The sequence below is a fragment of the Plodia interpunctella genome, chromosome 18 (genome assembly GCF_027563975.2).
Source record: "Plodia interpunctella isolate USDA-ARS_2022_Savannah chromosome 18, ilPloInte3.2, whole genome shotgun sequence".
Lineage (NCBI taxonomy): Eukaryota > Metazoa > Arthropoda > Insecta > Lepidoptera > Pyralidae > Plodia > Plodia interpunctella.
Window position 1 is genome coordinate 8,138,656 of NC_071311.1, and position 15,970 is coordinate 8,154,625.

The 15,970-nt window shown below is 34.6% G+C and overlaps 1 protein-coding gene across 1 annotated transcript; it reads right to left on the reverse strand.

Moving 5' to 3' along the window:
- Positions 1–8,130: 8,130 nt before the first annotated feature.
- LOC128677560 (uncharacterized) lies at positions 8,131–13,031 on the reverse strand. Its single transcript, XM_053758502.1, has 3 exons — positions 12,964–13,031; positions 11,184–12,852; positions 8,131–10,949 (listed from the first exon to the last, which is right to left on the reverse strand). The coding sequence occupies exons 1-3, from the start codon at positions 12,976–12,978 to the stop codon at positions 8,170–8,172; spliced, it is 4,464 nt and encodes a 1,487-aa protein (XP_053614477.1). The 5' UTR covers positions 12,979–13,031; the 3' UTR covers positions 8,131–8,169.
- Positions 13,032–15,970: the final 2,939 nt, after the last annotated feature.

Consider the following 15,970-nt stretch of genomic DNA (forward strand, 5'->3'; position numbering starts at 1 on the left):
ATTACATTCCGATTATACTCACCTTTCTGGCCACAAACGTATCCCGACCAGTCCCATTTCAATCTGTCAGTTTTTGCACATATACATCTGTCACTTTATAACACAGTAGATATTCCTTACTTTTCCCAAAGTGTTTTGGGCTTAGATCTAGTAAGCCCAAAACACTTTGCTCCTTGGGTTTCTGGGAGACCTGATGTCTGGACTTTTTAGCTTCAGTAAAATACCATATCTACGCACCGTAACTCCAAATTGGCAGTATGCACATTTCGAGAAGTTTTAGATCATCTACACGTAAACTACCAGTGGTTATGTTTAAGACGCCCACCTGTGAACCGAAAGGTCCCTGGTTCCAATCCTACTCGTGCCACACGATCGTTTTCATCGTCCACCACTTGCGTCCGGTGAAGGAAAACATCGTAAGGAAACCTGCACTCTGGTTGATTATCAACTTGTGTGTGAAATGGAGAAGGCAATGGCAAATCATTCATTAATAGTACCAAGAAAGTCGTTATGTGTGTGTTACACTCCACGTAGTGACCACGACCCTCAGCCATGAGGAATACGACTATGAAGAGAACACGTGATCGGACACTTTGTCTTTTTTTTTTTACTTAATATTATTTAACAATGTATAGTTATACATTTTAGTATTTTTACCTTGTCAATGATATAATCAGATGCATTCATCGTCATTAACCCTTTTGTTACGCGTAACAATAGCAGTTGAAAGAATTGTCCGGACAAGTGGCCTTCACCTATCGATTCCGAGTTGTAAGGTATTGTTACCTTTTGAACTAGTATTTATAAAAATCAACACCATTTAGATCAAGGCAATTTTCAATGGCGTGGTATTAGTTGGCTATTTATTAAAATCAAATTCTATTTTACTTAGACACTAGCCTGTGCGTTTCTCATCACACTATACTTATTCTGTGCCGTAGTTTTGAAGATCTATAGGTACATAATAGAGACTGACACAGGGAAGCGACTTTGGTTTATATTATGTAGTGATGTGAGATCCTAATACTATTTCTAGTAGTTCGTCGCGAACGTTGACCTCGCGAATACAATAAATTTTGATAGTATATTTTTGTATTACATTATATGCATGTAAAATCAACATTAGGTCCGGCGCACGGACGTAAAAATTTTCGGTAGCGCTTTTTTTTAAATTACTCTATAAGTATTCATTGATATTGCTGAAAACTAATTTATTTCAAAACAAATATATGCTTATAGCAATCTCTGATAATGTAGAATTCTAATGGTGAAAGAATATTGGAACTCGGTTTGGTAGCTTCGGAGATTACCCGCCTCAAACATACAAACTCACCTCGCGAACACAATATTTTTTTTTTACAAAATTGTGAATATTTCAAAAACAGCTTAACTGATTTTGTTGCCCCACGAACTTAACAATTCCATTTGTATATCCTACATACCTTTCAAACTCATCATCAAAATCGGACCAACGGTTCAAAAATTATCGCGTTACAAACAAACAAACAAACATACATACATACAAAAAAAAAATATTTTTGCCTCAAGTAGAATGTAAGAAAAAAATAAACTTCGAAATGGCGTTCCAGCGTTCCAGCGGGTTTCGAACTCTAGACGCTCAAGTCAATCAGTCATTATCTCTTTGTAAACAAACTGGATATATAATTTATCTTTTGACAACGCTAGTGAAAATATCCGTCTATTATGTCTATGTGTATGTGATAAAAGAAAATTAAATTCCTTTGTTATTTCGTTGTCACTACAAACACAAAAAAATAAATAATCGTAAGATCCATCAATTCCAAAGGCGCTTAGGCCATTTGTGCCAACTCCGCCATTTTCAAAAATTTCCAAACAATGGCTCGACAATCGATTTTCATATGTTTTTCGAACCTGCTCCCAAAATTTCACGGGAATCGGTTGAGCAATGCGACCTCTAGAGGTGAACACACAGACATACGAAAGTACTTTTGGCCATGCTGAAACGGAGAGCTCGCTCAATTATAATTGCGAAAGTAAATTTGTTTGTTACCTCTTCACGCTTTAACTCGTTAAACAATATTCTTAAAATTTCACTTATATATCTACGAGTACGATGAACGCCATAAACCTTAAATTGCGGAAATTAATTAATTCTCATACGAAATTCATGCGGGTGAAGCCGCGTGTTTACGCTAGTTTGAATTAAATTCTGTTTTAGTCATAAATCGGTAAAATTGTATTAGAGAAAGCATTCTTTTCATCGAATGCGTTGGTCCAAGTTTTGTTGAAATAATAAATCATTTTATTAAGATATAATAACAACCTAGACAGGTAGGTACCTACGTAATCAAAATCAAATCATTTATTCAGAAATTAGGCCTTCACAGGCACTTTTCACGTCATATTCTAAATTAAATTATGTTTACCAAAGCTACTAGCATTTCGGAACAACCACTGCTGAAAAGAAATGCCGAAAGAAACTCATTCAAACAGTGTTGGTCCCCATTATGCCTGAAGGGCTTACCATTTTTTAAATATAAATTTATGTATAATTTTTATCAGTAATATAACAATGTACGTACACAATAAAGATAATAAGTTTGTAAGTATAAATCTCAGAAACACGTCTTAGTTGTTTGCACTAAAAATATTAAATATATATCTGCCAGATTCGTGTCATTAAATGAGTTCAATAAACATATATGGGCTACCGGAAAACATAATTAAACGCGCCTACATCTATTCAGGAAACACATAGGTTTGGTATATATAATTAATTATATAATAATTTTAATGCAGGAGAAGCCTCTGGCTGTATCTATTAGAATATAAATTGATTTTAATTGCCCAATAAGTCGAGTTGCTTCACTTGTTAAAACTGATATTATTAATTGGTTCAAAAGTTCATGATTATATATTTGATGCATATTATATTACAGAACCTAATCACTTTAATTAAATTTGCAAGAGTGGATTGTTAGGTGCCGCACCCATATAAACAAACAGGCGGGTGAATATTTAAAAAAATTACAGTGTAGTAGCTCTATAGGATAGGGTCATTTCAAGCGTCGTGGGATACATAAGCTAAGTAGCCGAAAGGCAATAATAGCATTACAAAGGAGGGTTCACGTCAGGCAGGCCTCCGGCTCTAAAAGCACGGCCTTATCTTCAAAATTTAGCGTTAATTTTTGTACGTGGCGGATGCTTTTTTTTGTATTCGGCGAGCTTTGCCCCATATACAATCCAAAACTTTTAAAATAACATATGTGAGTACTAGATGTTGCCCGGGGTTTCGCTCTCGTGGGAATTTTGAGATAAAATATAGGCTATAGCAATCTTGGATAATGTACCTTTCTAATGGTGAAGGATTTTTGAAATCGGTTCGGTAGTTTCGGAGATTACCCGCCTCAAACATACAAACTCACAAACGCTAAAAACGCTAACCTACTTGAAATAATAGTATAGATTAGAGAGTGAGAGTGACAGACAAAAACGCGATATACATATAATATAACTTCAATTTTCCTACTACATACATAATAATTATGAACGAAAAAGTCTGTCTATCTGTTACGCTTTAATGGTTAAACTGCTGCACCGATTATGACGAAGGTAATATGCATGTGTTTTAAGACCCCAGAAACATACTTTATATTTTTCAAAAATCTATAAAAAACCATGTTGAAAAGACGACCAAAGAAAACTCAAGTGGCTATCACACATAAATATTGGTCCTAGAAATTAGTAATCTGGCGTAAAGATTTTGACCACAAAAAAGAATTATGCTTTCAGAAGTAATTATTCCACGCTGACGAAGCTGAATACAGTATAAAATAGTCAAATAAGTTAAGTGTATGGGTGCAAAACCTTTTTCATAGAAACAATTTGCGTAAGTCAGAATATTAGGTTTTAACAGATACGGCTACCAAGTAAACAGACCTGACAGCAAGGTCAAAGTTGGTTTCTATCTTACCCACAGACAACACTGGAATAACCAAACATTATTAAATTACATATAATCTTTGCCAGAGATTTTTTGTTCCTTTTTTTTACTCTAAAAATTTGTTAATGTAAGTTTGACTTTAATTTTGAAATTAAGTTTTTTTTTTTGTTAGCTCGCGTGATTGGAATTGCTGAGTCGTGGGAGAAACGATCTAGGTTTGTTGAGAATTAGGTACTGGACACTACATAAATAATATTAAAAAAAAAAAAACATTTATTTATTTAGCTAAATACAACGGTACACAATATGTATCCTTTTAAAGTATTTAGTTTTAATAGTTAAAATTTCTTAGAGAAACACAATATTATCATCCTAAACACGTCGACTCACATTCGTCAATCTCACAAAACTGCAAACAATTCCTGACAAGCGTCTGCCATCCATCCACGAACACATCACACTCAGATTCCTGGTTCAGGAACGCGTTGAGATCCGCTGGCATGCGGCACAGCGGAGACTGTGCATGGGATACAGTACGTGTATGAGGTGTTGCGAACAGTTTTCGTGGTTGACATTTGCGTTGTAAAAGGCTTCTATTAGGTGCATACAACAGACATAACTCATTATGAAGTTCAGTCGCATCGATATTACCTCGGAGTATTTTCAAACACATTACTAATTGATAATGATCCCTACGAGCTCTTAGAGAATTAAGACCTAATACACCAAGTAGAAACAGAGTTGGATAGAGGTAGGGATAGTATCCGTAAATGCGTTTATGAAAATACCTTAAGAATGTTTATTTAATTTGAAAATGTAACTCTCTGGCTATAGAATGTGATGCGGCCAAGTCTCGGTATTAAATAAATTATACCTATTTGCTCAAATCTACACGCAATATGTAGGGATAGTATCCGTAAATGCGTTTATGAAAATACCTTAAGAATGTTTATTTAATTTGAAAATGGAACTCTCTGGCTGTAGAATGCGATGCGGCCAAGTCTCGGTATTAAATAAATTATACCTATTCGCTCAAATCGTTACACGCAATATGTAACTTTAATTATTTATAAAAAAAAAATGTAGCAATACAATTTCTGTAGCAAAAGAAATTTATCACGTCACTATAACAAATTAACATCGCGTCAAAATTATGACCTGTGTATCCTTGGTTTTTTCTTACGAAACATTGTAATAACTACATCGTTTAATTTTTTCGATATTTAAAATAAATTAATAATGTGTGTTCAAGTTTTTTTTATTATTCGGAAATTTGAAAAATCGTCGAATTCTTGAATTTGAATTTCGAATGTTTGAATGATATCAAACATAACTTTTGAATTATTGAACGATTATTTTTGATCTAAATATTATTTACATTTAGAGAGCATTGTAATAAAATATACAAAAAGTGAATAAAATAATATTTTTTTTACTTACAATAAAATTCACTGGTAACAGAACATGAACCTAACCAAATTCATTGCAAACTCGTCGCTATTAGACGTTCATGTCAGGTAACTTGATGTTGCTGTTAACTGTACACGTAAAGCTTATACGTCAAATTTTGTCAGTTATCTTGTATAAAAAAATAAATTATTTCTGAAACAACATTTTTAATGTTCACTGACTGATCAAACTAATGACCTTTTTTTGTGAGTTTATCTTTTTTTGGCCTTAATGGCTTTGGGTCATGGGGTTCTGGGTTATCATCCTATGGCACTGTCAAAGTCAAGGTCTCATAATTTAATGACAACGTCAATTTGTTAGTGTCGTGATTTGATTGGCTGCCCAAAGCTAACTAATGAATGAAATAATTTTAATGGACGCTATGTGTTAAGAATGTCTTACTATGTACAGTCAACAGCACATCAAGCTATGCAAAATCGTTGTAAATTCGCCGCTATAACATTTGCATACAGATCTACCAATGAAATTGGTAAGTATATTACAATTTTACATAGATTTTATTTAGATTTTTTTGACGACCTCGGTGGCGCAGTGGTAAAGTTCTTGCCACTGAACCGAGAGCTCCCGGTTTCGATCCCCGGTCGGGTCATGATGGAAAATGATCTTTTTCTGATTGCCCCGGGTCTTGGATGTTTATCTATATATGTATTTGTTATAAAATATAGTATCGTTGAGTTAGTATCCCATAACACAAGTCTCGAACTTACTTTGGGGCTAACTCAAGCTGTGTGGATTTGTCCTGACATATTTATTTATTTATTTATTTATAGATACATTTGTTTGTTCGAAGCAATGGATAATATGCGTGCCAATGGTCTGACAACTAGTGATGCCGACGATCATGCGAAATGGTAATGAAAAAGTAGGAAAGCGGATCGTGGGCTCCAACGCTCAACGGGTGAGGAAGAAACCGGAAAAACGCTCAGATGAGAGAGAAATTTGTTTGTATGACATAACTTTATTGGACATAATAAATGCAAAAGTTAGAAATTGAAGATTAACTTTAAGGTAACAGGAACTTATTACATGAAGAGATATTTCCAGTTAACCAGTAAGCACATAATCATAATATTACGTTATTTTTTATCTAACATATTTTATTGTTTGCAAAATATTGTTGTCCATATTTTTACAAGCGTTTAGTTCACCTGTTGATTGTCTTTCAGTCGTCGTTTCAGTTTACATGACAATGCAAAAATGCAATGTAAACTTGTAGATACGGCGGCATCTATTGACGCAAATGTGAATTAAAATGTAACTAACATAAATCGTGATTAGAAAAGCTTTGCAGGCTGTAATGGTGTTTAGTTAGAGGTGGAAGTTTAGTTTAGTAACACACATTGTGTTCAGATGGCATTGTGCGGCTATAATAGTTACGAAATTATCCGTTGCGTCGACGTAGCACGTTGCAGCTCCGTTGTATTGACGTGCGTTGTCGTACGTCGAATTTCCATAAAATTCAAAAACGATCGTCAAAGCGACGGAGCGCGACTGAGCAGTGGGCCATGTCTCTAATAAACAAATGCGGTTCAGAATATGTGCGTAATATGACCCGTCCGTACCATCACGGAGGATCACTTATTTAGAAGAAATATCTGTCCAATGGTGAGACTTTTGTATGTGAAGCGAAACTGCTTATGTGGTCTGTCTACCAGGTTATCATAAATTGGTTGCAGGTATTGGCAGCGCTGGCCGCGCAGTCTATCAACATATCAGTGGGCTTCTGCCAGGGCTTCTCAGCGGTCCCGTTGCCCCAGTACACGCACGAGTACCCGAATATCACATATGAACAGAGCTCATGGATAGGTACTCGTATGTATTTTTTCATATTTTGAAGGAGCAGGATATTTGTCAGTTGGGGTCGATGTTTGTAAAGTATATAGCTGGCAAGAACTAGATTGTGACTAAATAATGATGGCTTAGTATTTGGTCTAGGAAAGTTGATATAGTGTTGGCAATGACTTCCCAATTATTGTAGGAATCGCTTGTAATTTGAAATGTGAGTCACGTGTAACTGAATGTAACATGTAGCTTGAAAATAAGCAGCATTTCTTTAGATTAGGTATGAAATAGAAAAATTACAAATAGCGTCAAAAGGTGAATGTGAAATTCCGAAAAACCCGACCGGGGATCGAACCAGGGACATCACGATTCCAGAGGCAAGCACTTTACCAATGCGCCACCAAGTGAAGTACAGTTAATAAAATTGTAATTTATTTTACAAATTATAGCAATAAGCAAAAAACATTATAAGTAAATTTTATTTTAATTTAAGATTTTACGTTAATAATACTTTAAATTCTACTATTTTTTGGTTGTTATCATTGAAAAAATTGTTACGTTTCATATATATTTACTTCACAGTTCCATATAATTATTGTTAAGTGGGTATTTAGGTATATTGTTTGTTCTATTATAACCCCCAAAAGACGATAATTTGAAAGACAATTAAAAGTGAAAGTTTGTATGAGAATGAAGAAATCCGAATGACATGTTTGTGACTAACTTTATATAATGAAATCTTTTATATTTTTCTACATGTTTCAATACGAATATGATTGAATGTTTTACCATTCCAAGTGACAGTTCATATTTGAACAAATATTTTTCTAATTTAAATGGCACCATACCTAAATGTAAGAAAACAAAATGTCTAATATTACGTCATGGAAAATAAAAGATGAAATTTCTTGATGATATTCTTATTTATTGTCTTTTTATTTTTGCTCCAATAATATACATATTAACTAAAATAAATTATTTCAATTTTCCTATTAATAATAATAGCCGCGCTCGGGATCAAATCTCTGCGCTTGTTTAGGTCCACTGAAGTTTTCTCCGATAACCTTCTCTGTTGTCGTGACACTGGGCCTTAATGGTCTTCCATACATATCTACACTTGGTTTTAATTCTCCTTCAGGTGTTAACGAGCCCTGACTAGAAGGACCAACATTTTCTATAACATCAGAAAATCCTGGTTTATATTCTTGCTGGTTTATTACCTCAGAGGGTCGTCCAAATTTGTCAACAGTAATTTTCTTTTCAGTAACAGTATTGCCGGAGATGAAAGAAGGTCTATAGGTACTAGTACTACTAGGAACTGCTGGCTGACTTCCTATAATGTCAGAGGGTGGTATAGGTCTGCCAAATTTGTCAACAGTGATTTGTTTTTCAGTCACAGTATTGTTGGGAATAGAAGACGGTCTATAGCTAGCACTACCTTGCTGATTTACTAACCCAGAATGTGGTACAGGTCGGCCGAATTTATCTACAATTATTTGTTTTTCAGTAGCAGTATTGCTTGGGAAATATGCTGGTCTGTAAGTTGTACTTGGAATTTGACTTTGTGAATATCCTGGTCCTCTGAAAGGAATCTTATCAGGTCTTACCGTTGTACCTGTTACTTCATCTGAATCTACTCCTGAAGTGACGGATAACATTGGTCTGTAGGTAGTTTGATACGGTGGTTGAGATGGCATTTGTTCGTAAACATGTTTACCGTTATAGCCTACAGGTATCTGAGCAGGTGCTTTAGTTGTTGTAGGGAAGAATCTTTGGACTGGAGATTGATCATTTCCTCCTACAAATCCATCTATATTTTGTCTTACAGGTTCTAGAGTAGTGGGCTGCGTGACTTCGAATTGACCGGTCTGAGATGGCCTAGAAGGAGAAGGCCTGTAAACAATTTCATTCCCATTTCTATCGTAATAATGTTCACTTTCCTGCGGCCTCACTGTACTTGTGGGAGCTCCTTTAGTAGTGTCATAAATGGAGACAGTCTGGCCATATTGTTGCTGTGGTCTAGACGTTGTTTGAGTTTGCTGGTAAGTTGGTCGACGAGTTGAACCAATAGTAGTAAATTTGTCATTTTCATCTTCATTTCTTCCGCCAAGAATCGATGGTCTTCGCTGACCAATAACATTATAGTTTACAGGACCATATTTATTATTCTCTTCATATGAATGTAAAGATGGAGTGGTAAGCTGCAGATTTGATTGAACACTACCGCTATGAGGTGTGTTATCTTTATTAATGTCATGCGTGTATTCTAAATCATCATATTGTGCATTTTCATCTCGAGAAGCATCAGGTGTTGTAAATGGTTTAGGAACTTCTTCTTTAGTGAAATAAGTTCTATTCTTTGATGGTCTAACAGAAGTTGTGTCATAGTTTTGTGGGCGCTGCGAGGCGTGTTCAAATTTCCTCTGAGGAGGTAAATATTGATAGCCTTCTTCTTTCTTTTTTGTAGCGATAGTTGTGTATCTATTGGCTTCAGTAGGGATTCGACCAGGAATAGGATGATTTATATTATGAACTCCAGTTACACCTGGTTCATCAATTCGACTGCCATAGTACTCATTATCTTGCTTAGGTACAGATGAAGTAGGTGTCTGTGGCCTTCCTTTAATGGAATCGTATTTATACACCAAGTTAGGGCCGTTAGCTTTACCAGTGTCAGTTAATTGAGGAATAGTTGAATCAAAATTATCTGTCTCTGTAAATGGAATATTTAAAGACGGTCTGTTGGCCGCTGGGTGGTAACCTGGTCCCGCATGATCTTCTATTTCTTTTTGCATTACTACAATTGGAGACCCTATATATTGGCTAGAAATTGGTGAACTTGTTGAGCTAGATACTCGCTGATTAGATGTATTTCCAGGTAAATATTGATCTATATCGCCAAGCCTTTTTGTTTCTTGATAGTTGTAAATATTTGATTGATCATAAGGTGTGGTAGTGGCATTTATAGGGTGTAGCCTATTTCCATATCTCTCTTTATAACGGCCAGGAGTAGAGGTAACTCTATTGTTGTATTTTGAGGATTGAGATGGTCTTCGAGTAGATATTTCAGCTTGAGTTAGTTCTTTTTGTCCATCATTTCTGTAGTCTGATGGTATCTCAGTTGGGCTATTATAATTGTCATGACTACCTAGATCATCTATGTAATCGTGTGTATTGTCTAATTTATCTCCAAGTTGATGCATTAATCTGTTTATGGATGGTTTTCTTCTGTCCGCGTCAATGTAATACTTTTGTATAGTTTGATTGTAATCTGGATAATTTTCCTTCAAAACACTTCCTTGATCGGGGCTTAGATTATTTTTGTCATTGCTAAAATATTGATCCGGTCGTTGGACAGAAAACTGACCTCCAAACTGCCGCCTATCGTCCTTAGGTCTGTTTATTGGACGACGTGATCCTTCATTATTTTTTTCGTCTTTGATCTGAGTATCATATTCCTCGTTATTTTCTTCCGAGGTTTTTCCTGGCCGGTTTGATAGTGTTTTTTCATTTGTGAACTTCTGTTTTTGATCCAAATTAATAGGACTTTCTCTATCTTGATTTTGACCATTTTCAAAGTCCTCGTAGTCATTTTGGTTTGAAAATGCTGGAATTTTGTCGCCACTCTGAGGTCTTTGCTTTCGCCGATTATTCTGAGTATATTTGTTATCGTAGCTCTCTGGGACTTTGCTATCAATATTTATTCGGTTTGGCCGTTGTGGCTTTTTACCATGATATTTCATATGTCCATACTTATCTTCATCATAAGTTCCTGAAATATACAATTGTCTTTTTTAATTATGAATTTTTTTTTTATTTAGAAGACAAAAGAGATTTATTTTTAATATTCTATTTTTTCATATTGTTATCAATTTCTGATGTTGCTTTAAATAATTGCACAGCTATTATTTAATTTTATTTACCAACATTACATTGCCAGGTCTGATATTTCTATATGAAAAATACAATATGTAGATTGAATATATAAAAAACTAATAAATCTTACCATTATCAGAAATGCCATCTTCCTGGTCCTTCTTTGCTTGTTCAATTACTTTTTTGATGGCCTCAGGAATGGGTGGTGATGTCGGTAAATGGTCACCATGTGGTACGAAACCATTTTCATCAGCTGTATAGACTACGCTGTACAACTTTCCGTCATCTCCTATGTAGGAGTAACTACCCTTAGCTTTAACGCCATCTACAGCTGTGCCGCTCTCATCAGCATGAATACCATTAGATGTGTCAAAACTGTAAGCGAAACCTTCTGGAGTGATTACATTTTCATAATTAAGAATGACAGCATTTCTGTCAGAATCTGCTTGTGGCCTTTCTGGATGAGAAATAAGACCTGATGATACTACTTGACTTCCAGTTACAGAATTTATGGGAATAGATGGATAAGATCCAGTAGGATAAACCGTGGTAGCAGACGCTTGAGATCCAGGAGTAGTGCCAAAGTTTTGATTTGTGCCTGGGATGAATGAAGAAGGTGAGATTGTTGATATAGGTTTATAAGCTATAGGCCTTCCCAATTCATCTAATTGAGATACAGGATATTGTGAGGGAGCTGATGTGACTTGATTAGATCCATATTGAGGTTGTCCATAAGGACTTTGGTGTAGAACTTGTTGTTGACCTGGAGTTACGTTATATCCAGATTGATTTTGACCAGGATAATAAGGTATATTAGTAACAGGCCTAGAAAGATTCGGTCTTTGAGAAAATGGAATATTTTGATTGGCAATAATTCCTTGATCAAGATCCCCGCCATATTGAATAGTGCCAGGAGTAGTACTTGGTGCAAAAGTACTTGGGACTAGATTGTTCTGTTGTCCCATGTTAGGCACGTTAGCTGGGTATTTGCTTCCTTGATATTGAGATAAATCTTCACTTTGTGAAAAGCCAGGTCTTTGAATAGATCCTGGTTGAAAATCTGGGCGATGATTTTCAATCGAATTGAAGTTATTACCTTGGGGTAAAGTGGATTGAGATAAATCAGCTCCAGCTAAGGTACCGGGTACTTGAGTTAGTCCTGGTGCAAAACCCGGACGTTGACTTAGATTTTGATCTTGGCCTTGAACGAAACCACGTCGGTTTTGTTCTACAAATTGGAAATTTGGGGCTAAAGTTGAAGTGGCAGGATAATGTTGTCCATATGCTGGCCTACGACCAGGTTGTTGGGTCTGTTGAAACGGTGTTTGCTGGTTTTCTTGATAAGAACCGTGGGGACTAATAAAGTTGGGAACTGTTGTGGGAAAGTTGTACACAGTTGTTGGAAGACCAGTTATTGGGTTAATATGCCCAGTAGTGGTTTCATATGCTTCATGGGGAGGATGCGTCGTTGTCGTTGTGAAAGCGTAAGATGTAGTCGTCGTTGGGGCTTTATAGGTACTCTGATAATAATCAGACGGTGTTTGGCCAACAGGTGTGATAATATTTCCTGAAGACCCCGGTCTTATGGGTATTCGGTTTATTCCAATATCTATTTTAGTATCTTCAGGGGTAATTGCACCATTGTTATAAATATCAGGACGTGTTGTAGTGGAATAGGTTTCTTTTGGTGTTTCAAAGGGAGTTTGAATATCACCATCTATTCCACCGGAGAACTTAGATCCAGGTGGAGGCAAATACGTCCTATCCAACTTATCAGCTGCTGCCAGGCACAGGAATAACTGCAAAGGAAATATAAAGTTAACTTTAACAACACTTTCACTTATCACTACAATTTTTAACACTTCTATTATTACACTTTACATTTCTGAACACAATATAAAAATACACACCAAAAACGACTTCATCTCTATAGATGTATACTCTTCGGGATAAAGTTGAGATGTGTGTCTTCACCAATCAAAAAATGATATTTATACCACAAAATTAGCCTCTAATAACTATTTATGAGCACGTGTAGACGTGACAGACGGACATACGCCGTGACAAAAGCTAATTGTTGCTGTCAAACCTAAACAAGTTATTAAGAGTGTTTATTTTGTTTCGTCATTTTATTGTTGGGTGGATATTATGAAGATTAATCGTCCTTGACATTTCTATTGCTGCGTGTGTAATTGGTGACAAACGTGAGGAATTAGACTAAATCATTATGTTGTATTGAAAAAACCTCGTCACGATCTTAAAGGATATTGCAATTGGTTTGTAAAGCCTAAATATGAATCCTAGGATGCAAGTAAATGAAATTCTTAAGCATGAGAATAGGCAGCATTAACATACAGGGCCTCATGGTCTAATCAATTTGTTGCAAATACTTTTCACGCAGAATTTTAATAAGTTATGACTGTTGAAATGGTCAATAATTACATACAAACATTTTTGTTTAAAACTATATAGATCTTTATCTCAATAATCTAGAAATATAAGATACTTATACATTAAAAATGTTTTATTGTTACCAGACTTAGTGTATAATTAATACAATGTCAAAAAATATATATATTTTTGACTCATAGGAATGTAATAACTGTTATCAAATTTTATGATCAGTTGACAAATTTGTTTTGCCTAAATAACATTAATTAAGGTGATATAAGGTTGATAGTTTTATGTAGACGCAAAAAAAAAAGCCATGTATACTAGCTAAGTACTTCATAGATTTATTTGCAAAACCAACGGAGATTCCCTACATACCTACTCAGGTACATTATCTAGATGCTCCATGAAACAAAAAATAATCAATATCAACCGTGCGTCCATTTTGAAAAAGGTCGAGAAAGACACGACATCGTCCGATGAGCATTGTCTTAATAATTACATTTGGACCGTGAACTGTGAACCGAGATAAGGGAGAGCACTTTCAAAAGTTAAATTTCTTGGTGACAAAATATTTTTATATAAAAGTTAGATATTGCCGTAATTAGAAGACAATTCTCATTATTTCAAGTCTATTAATATTTAAGTAGTATTTCTTTCACAAGTTGTTGTGTAATTCATTTTAAGAAAATTGAGACGGTTCTAAAGATTTTCTCTTGTACGGTTAACTATATAGGTAGGTACTATACTTTAATTTTACAGAAAAATATGCATAAAATTACCGTAATACAGACTAATCAATTAGCATTTAATTTTAGTTCAACCGAAATAATATTAGAAAAGCGAAAGTAACTTTGTTTTTAACCTCTTCACGCTTTACTTGTTTAACCAATCTTCTTGAAATTTATCATACAAGTGGTTTAAAGAATGGAGAAGAAAATAGGGTACTTTTAAGTCCGGAAAAGTAATTGTTCCCGAGGGAAGTTCACGCGTGCGAAGCCGCGAGGAAAAGCCAGTAAATTTTTATTAACATGTATAAATCTAAAATTTTATGTAGAATGGGTAAATAGTAATGGTTGTGCTGACCGACCCATTTAAGGGATGTTCAGTTGTTCTGGAAGTGTATAATTGCATTGGAGCTTATTAGATAATAACGATTTTTTTTTTATTAAAAATATTGTTCCACGCTTATCTAAGTTAAATATGTTTCTGTACCTTTTACCAATTTATTAAAGGTAAAATATTTTATGTAAACAGTCATATAATTAATCCGTATTGATAAATGTAAATGTAACTTTAGGAAAAGTTATATATATATATATATATATATATATATATATATATATATATATATATATATATATATATATATATATATATATATATCTAACTCTAATATATATATATATATATATACGTATCAAATATATTGTATCTGATACGAGCACAGCTCGTATATAAGAAAGGAAATATTTTGGAAATGAAGTTATTTTGAATTTTAAAGATATGTAAAATATTTACGCTTCCCCTTAAAATGTTTATGAATGAACCTTATGAAGAGTATAAAAAGCTCACTATTAAGATGTAACGTTTGTCAAATCAATTCTTACTTTTCTTTGTTTAAGACGTCATTTGTAGTTATTTAAGACATTAATCTAATTTTGTAATCTCTGCTCATCTAATAAAAATAAAATACACTTTTTTACATTTTTTTTAATTTAAGTGTTTTGCTCGATTTAGTTAGCTTTTGTTAAAGCTTTTGTTAAGTTAAAACTAGGTCTTGCCGAACGTAAGCAGGTGTGGCCGGCTAAACCTAGTTGTAGCTACACTTAACGTATTAGTTGTGACATAATATATACATATTATATCTGACTAGCGGCCTGTACCGGCTTCGCTCGGGTATGTCTAAACCTTCCACAGGAATCACTCTATCTATTGGTGAAAACCGCATGAAAATCCGTGCAGTATTTTTTGAGTTTATCGCGAACAGACAGACGGACGCGGTAAAAGACTTTGTTTTATAAAATGTAAGGATGTGAGTATTTTCCCGGTTTCTTCCTCAGCCATTTACGGATTAAAGAATAGGAACTGCTTTCCAACTTTTGTTTTTCACTATTGATACTATTGGTCTTCCTGCATACTTAGTTGTCAAAACATTGCCATTGAACATGGGTAAATATTTAGCATGTTTAGGGTTCCGTACAAAAAAATCGCATTTCGAAAATCGGACCTTATATATTACTCATGCGTCTGTCTGCCCGTCCTTCTGTCACACCGAATCTACTGGACCAAATCAGGTGAAATTTGGTGAGAAGATGTGCAAAGTAAATAAACATATATATTTTTTTCAATAAAGCTTTCTACGAAAAGCGGGCATATTCACAGATTTATATTAGCCACAGTTTACCTGTGTGTGGCTTTTCAATGGAATTAGTAATTACTCCGTAGTACCTACTAATTCCATGGGTTTTTTTTTAAATTCGTTTACTTTTTAGGATTGTTTCTAATTATTAGCCTTCTTAAGGC

Coding starts and splice junctions, on each gene's coding strand:
- LOC128677560 (XM_053758502.1), bottom strand. Junction 10,950..11,183: donor AGATGGCATTTCTGATAATG/GTAAGATTTATT, acceptor TGTATATTTCAG/GAACTTATGATGAAGATAAG.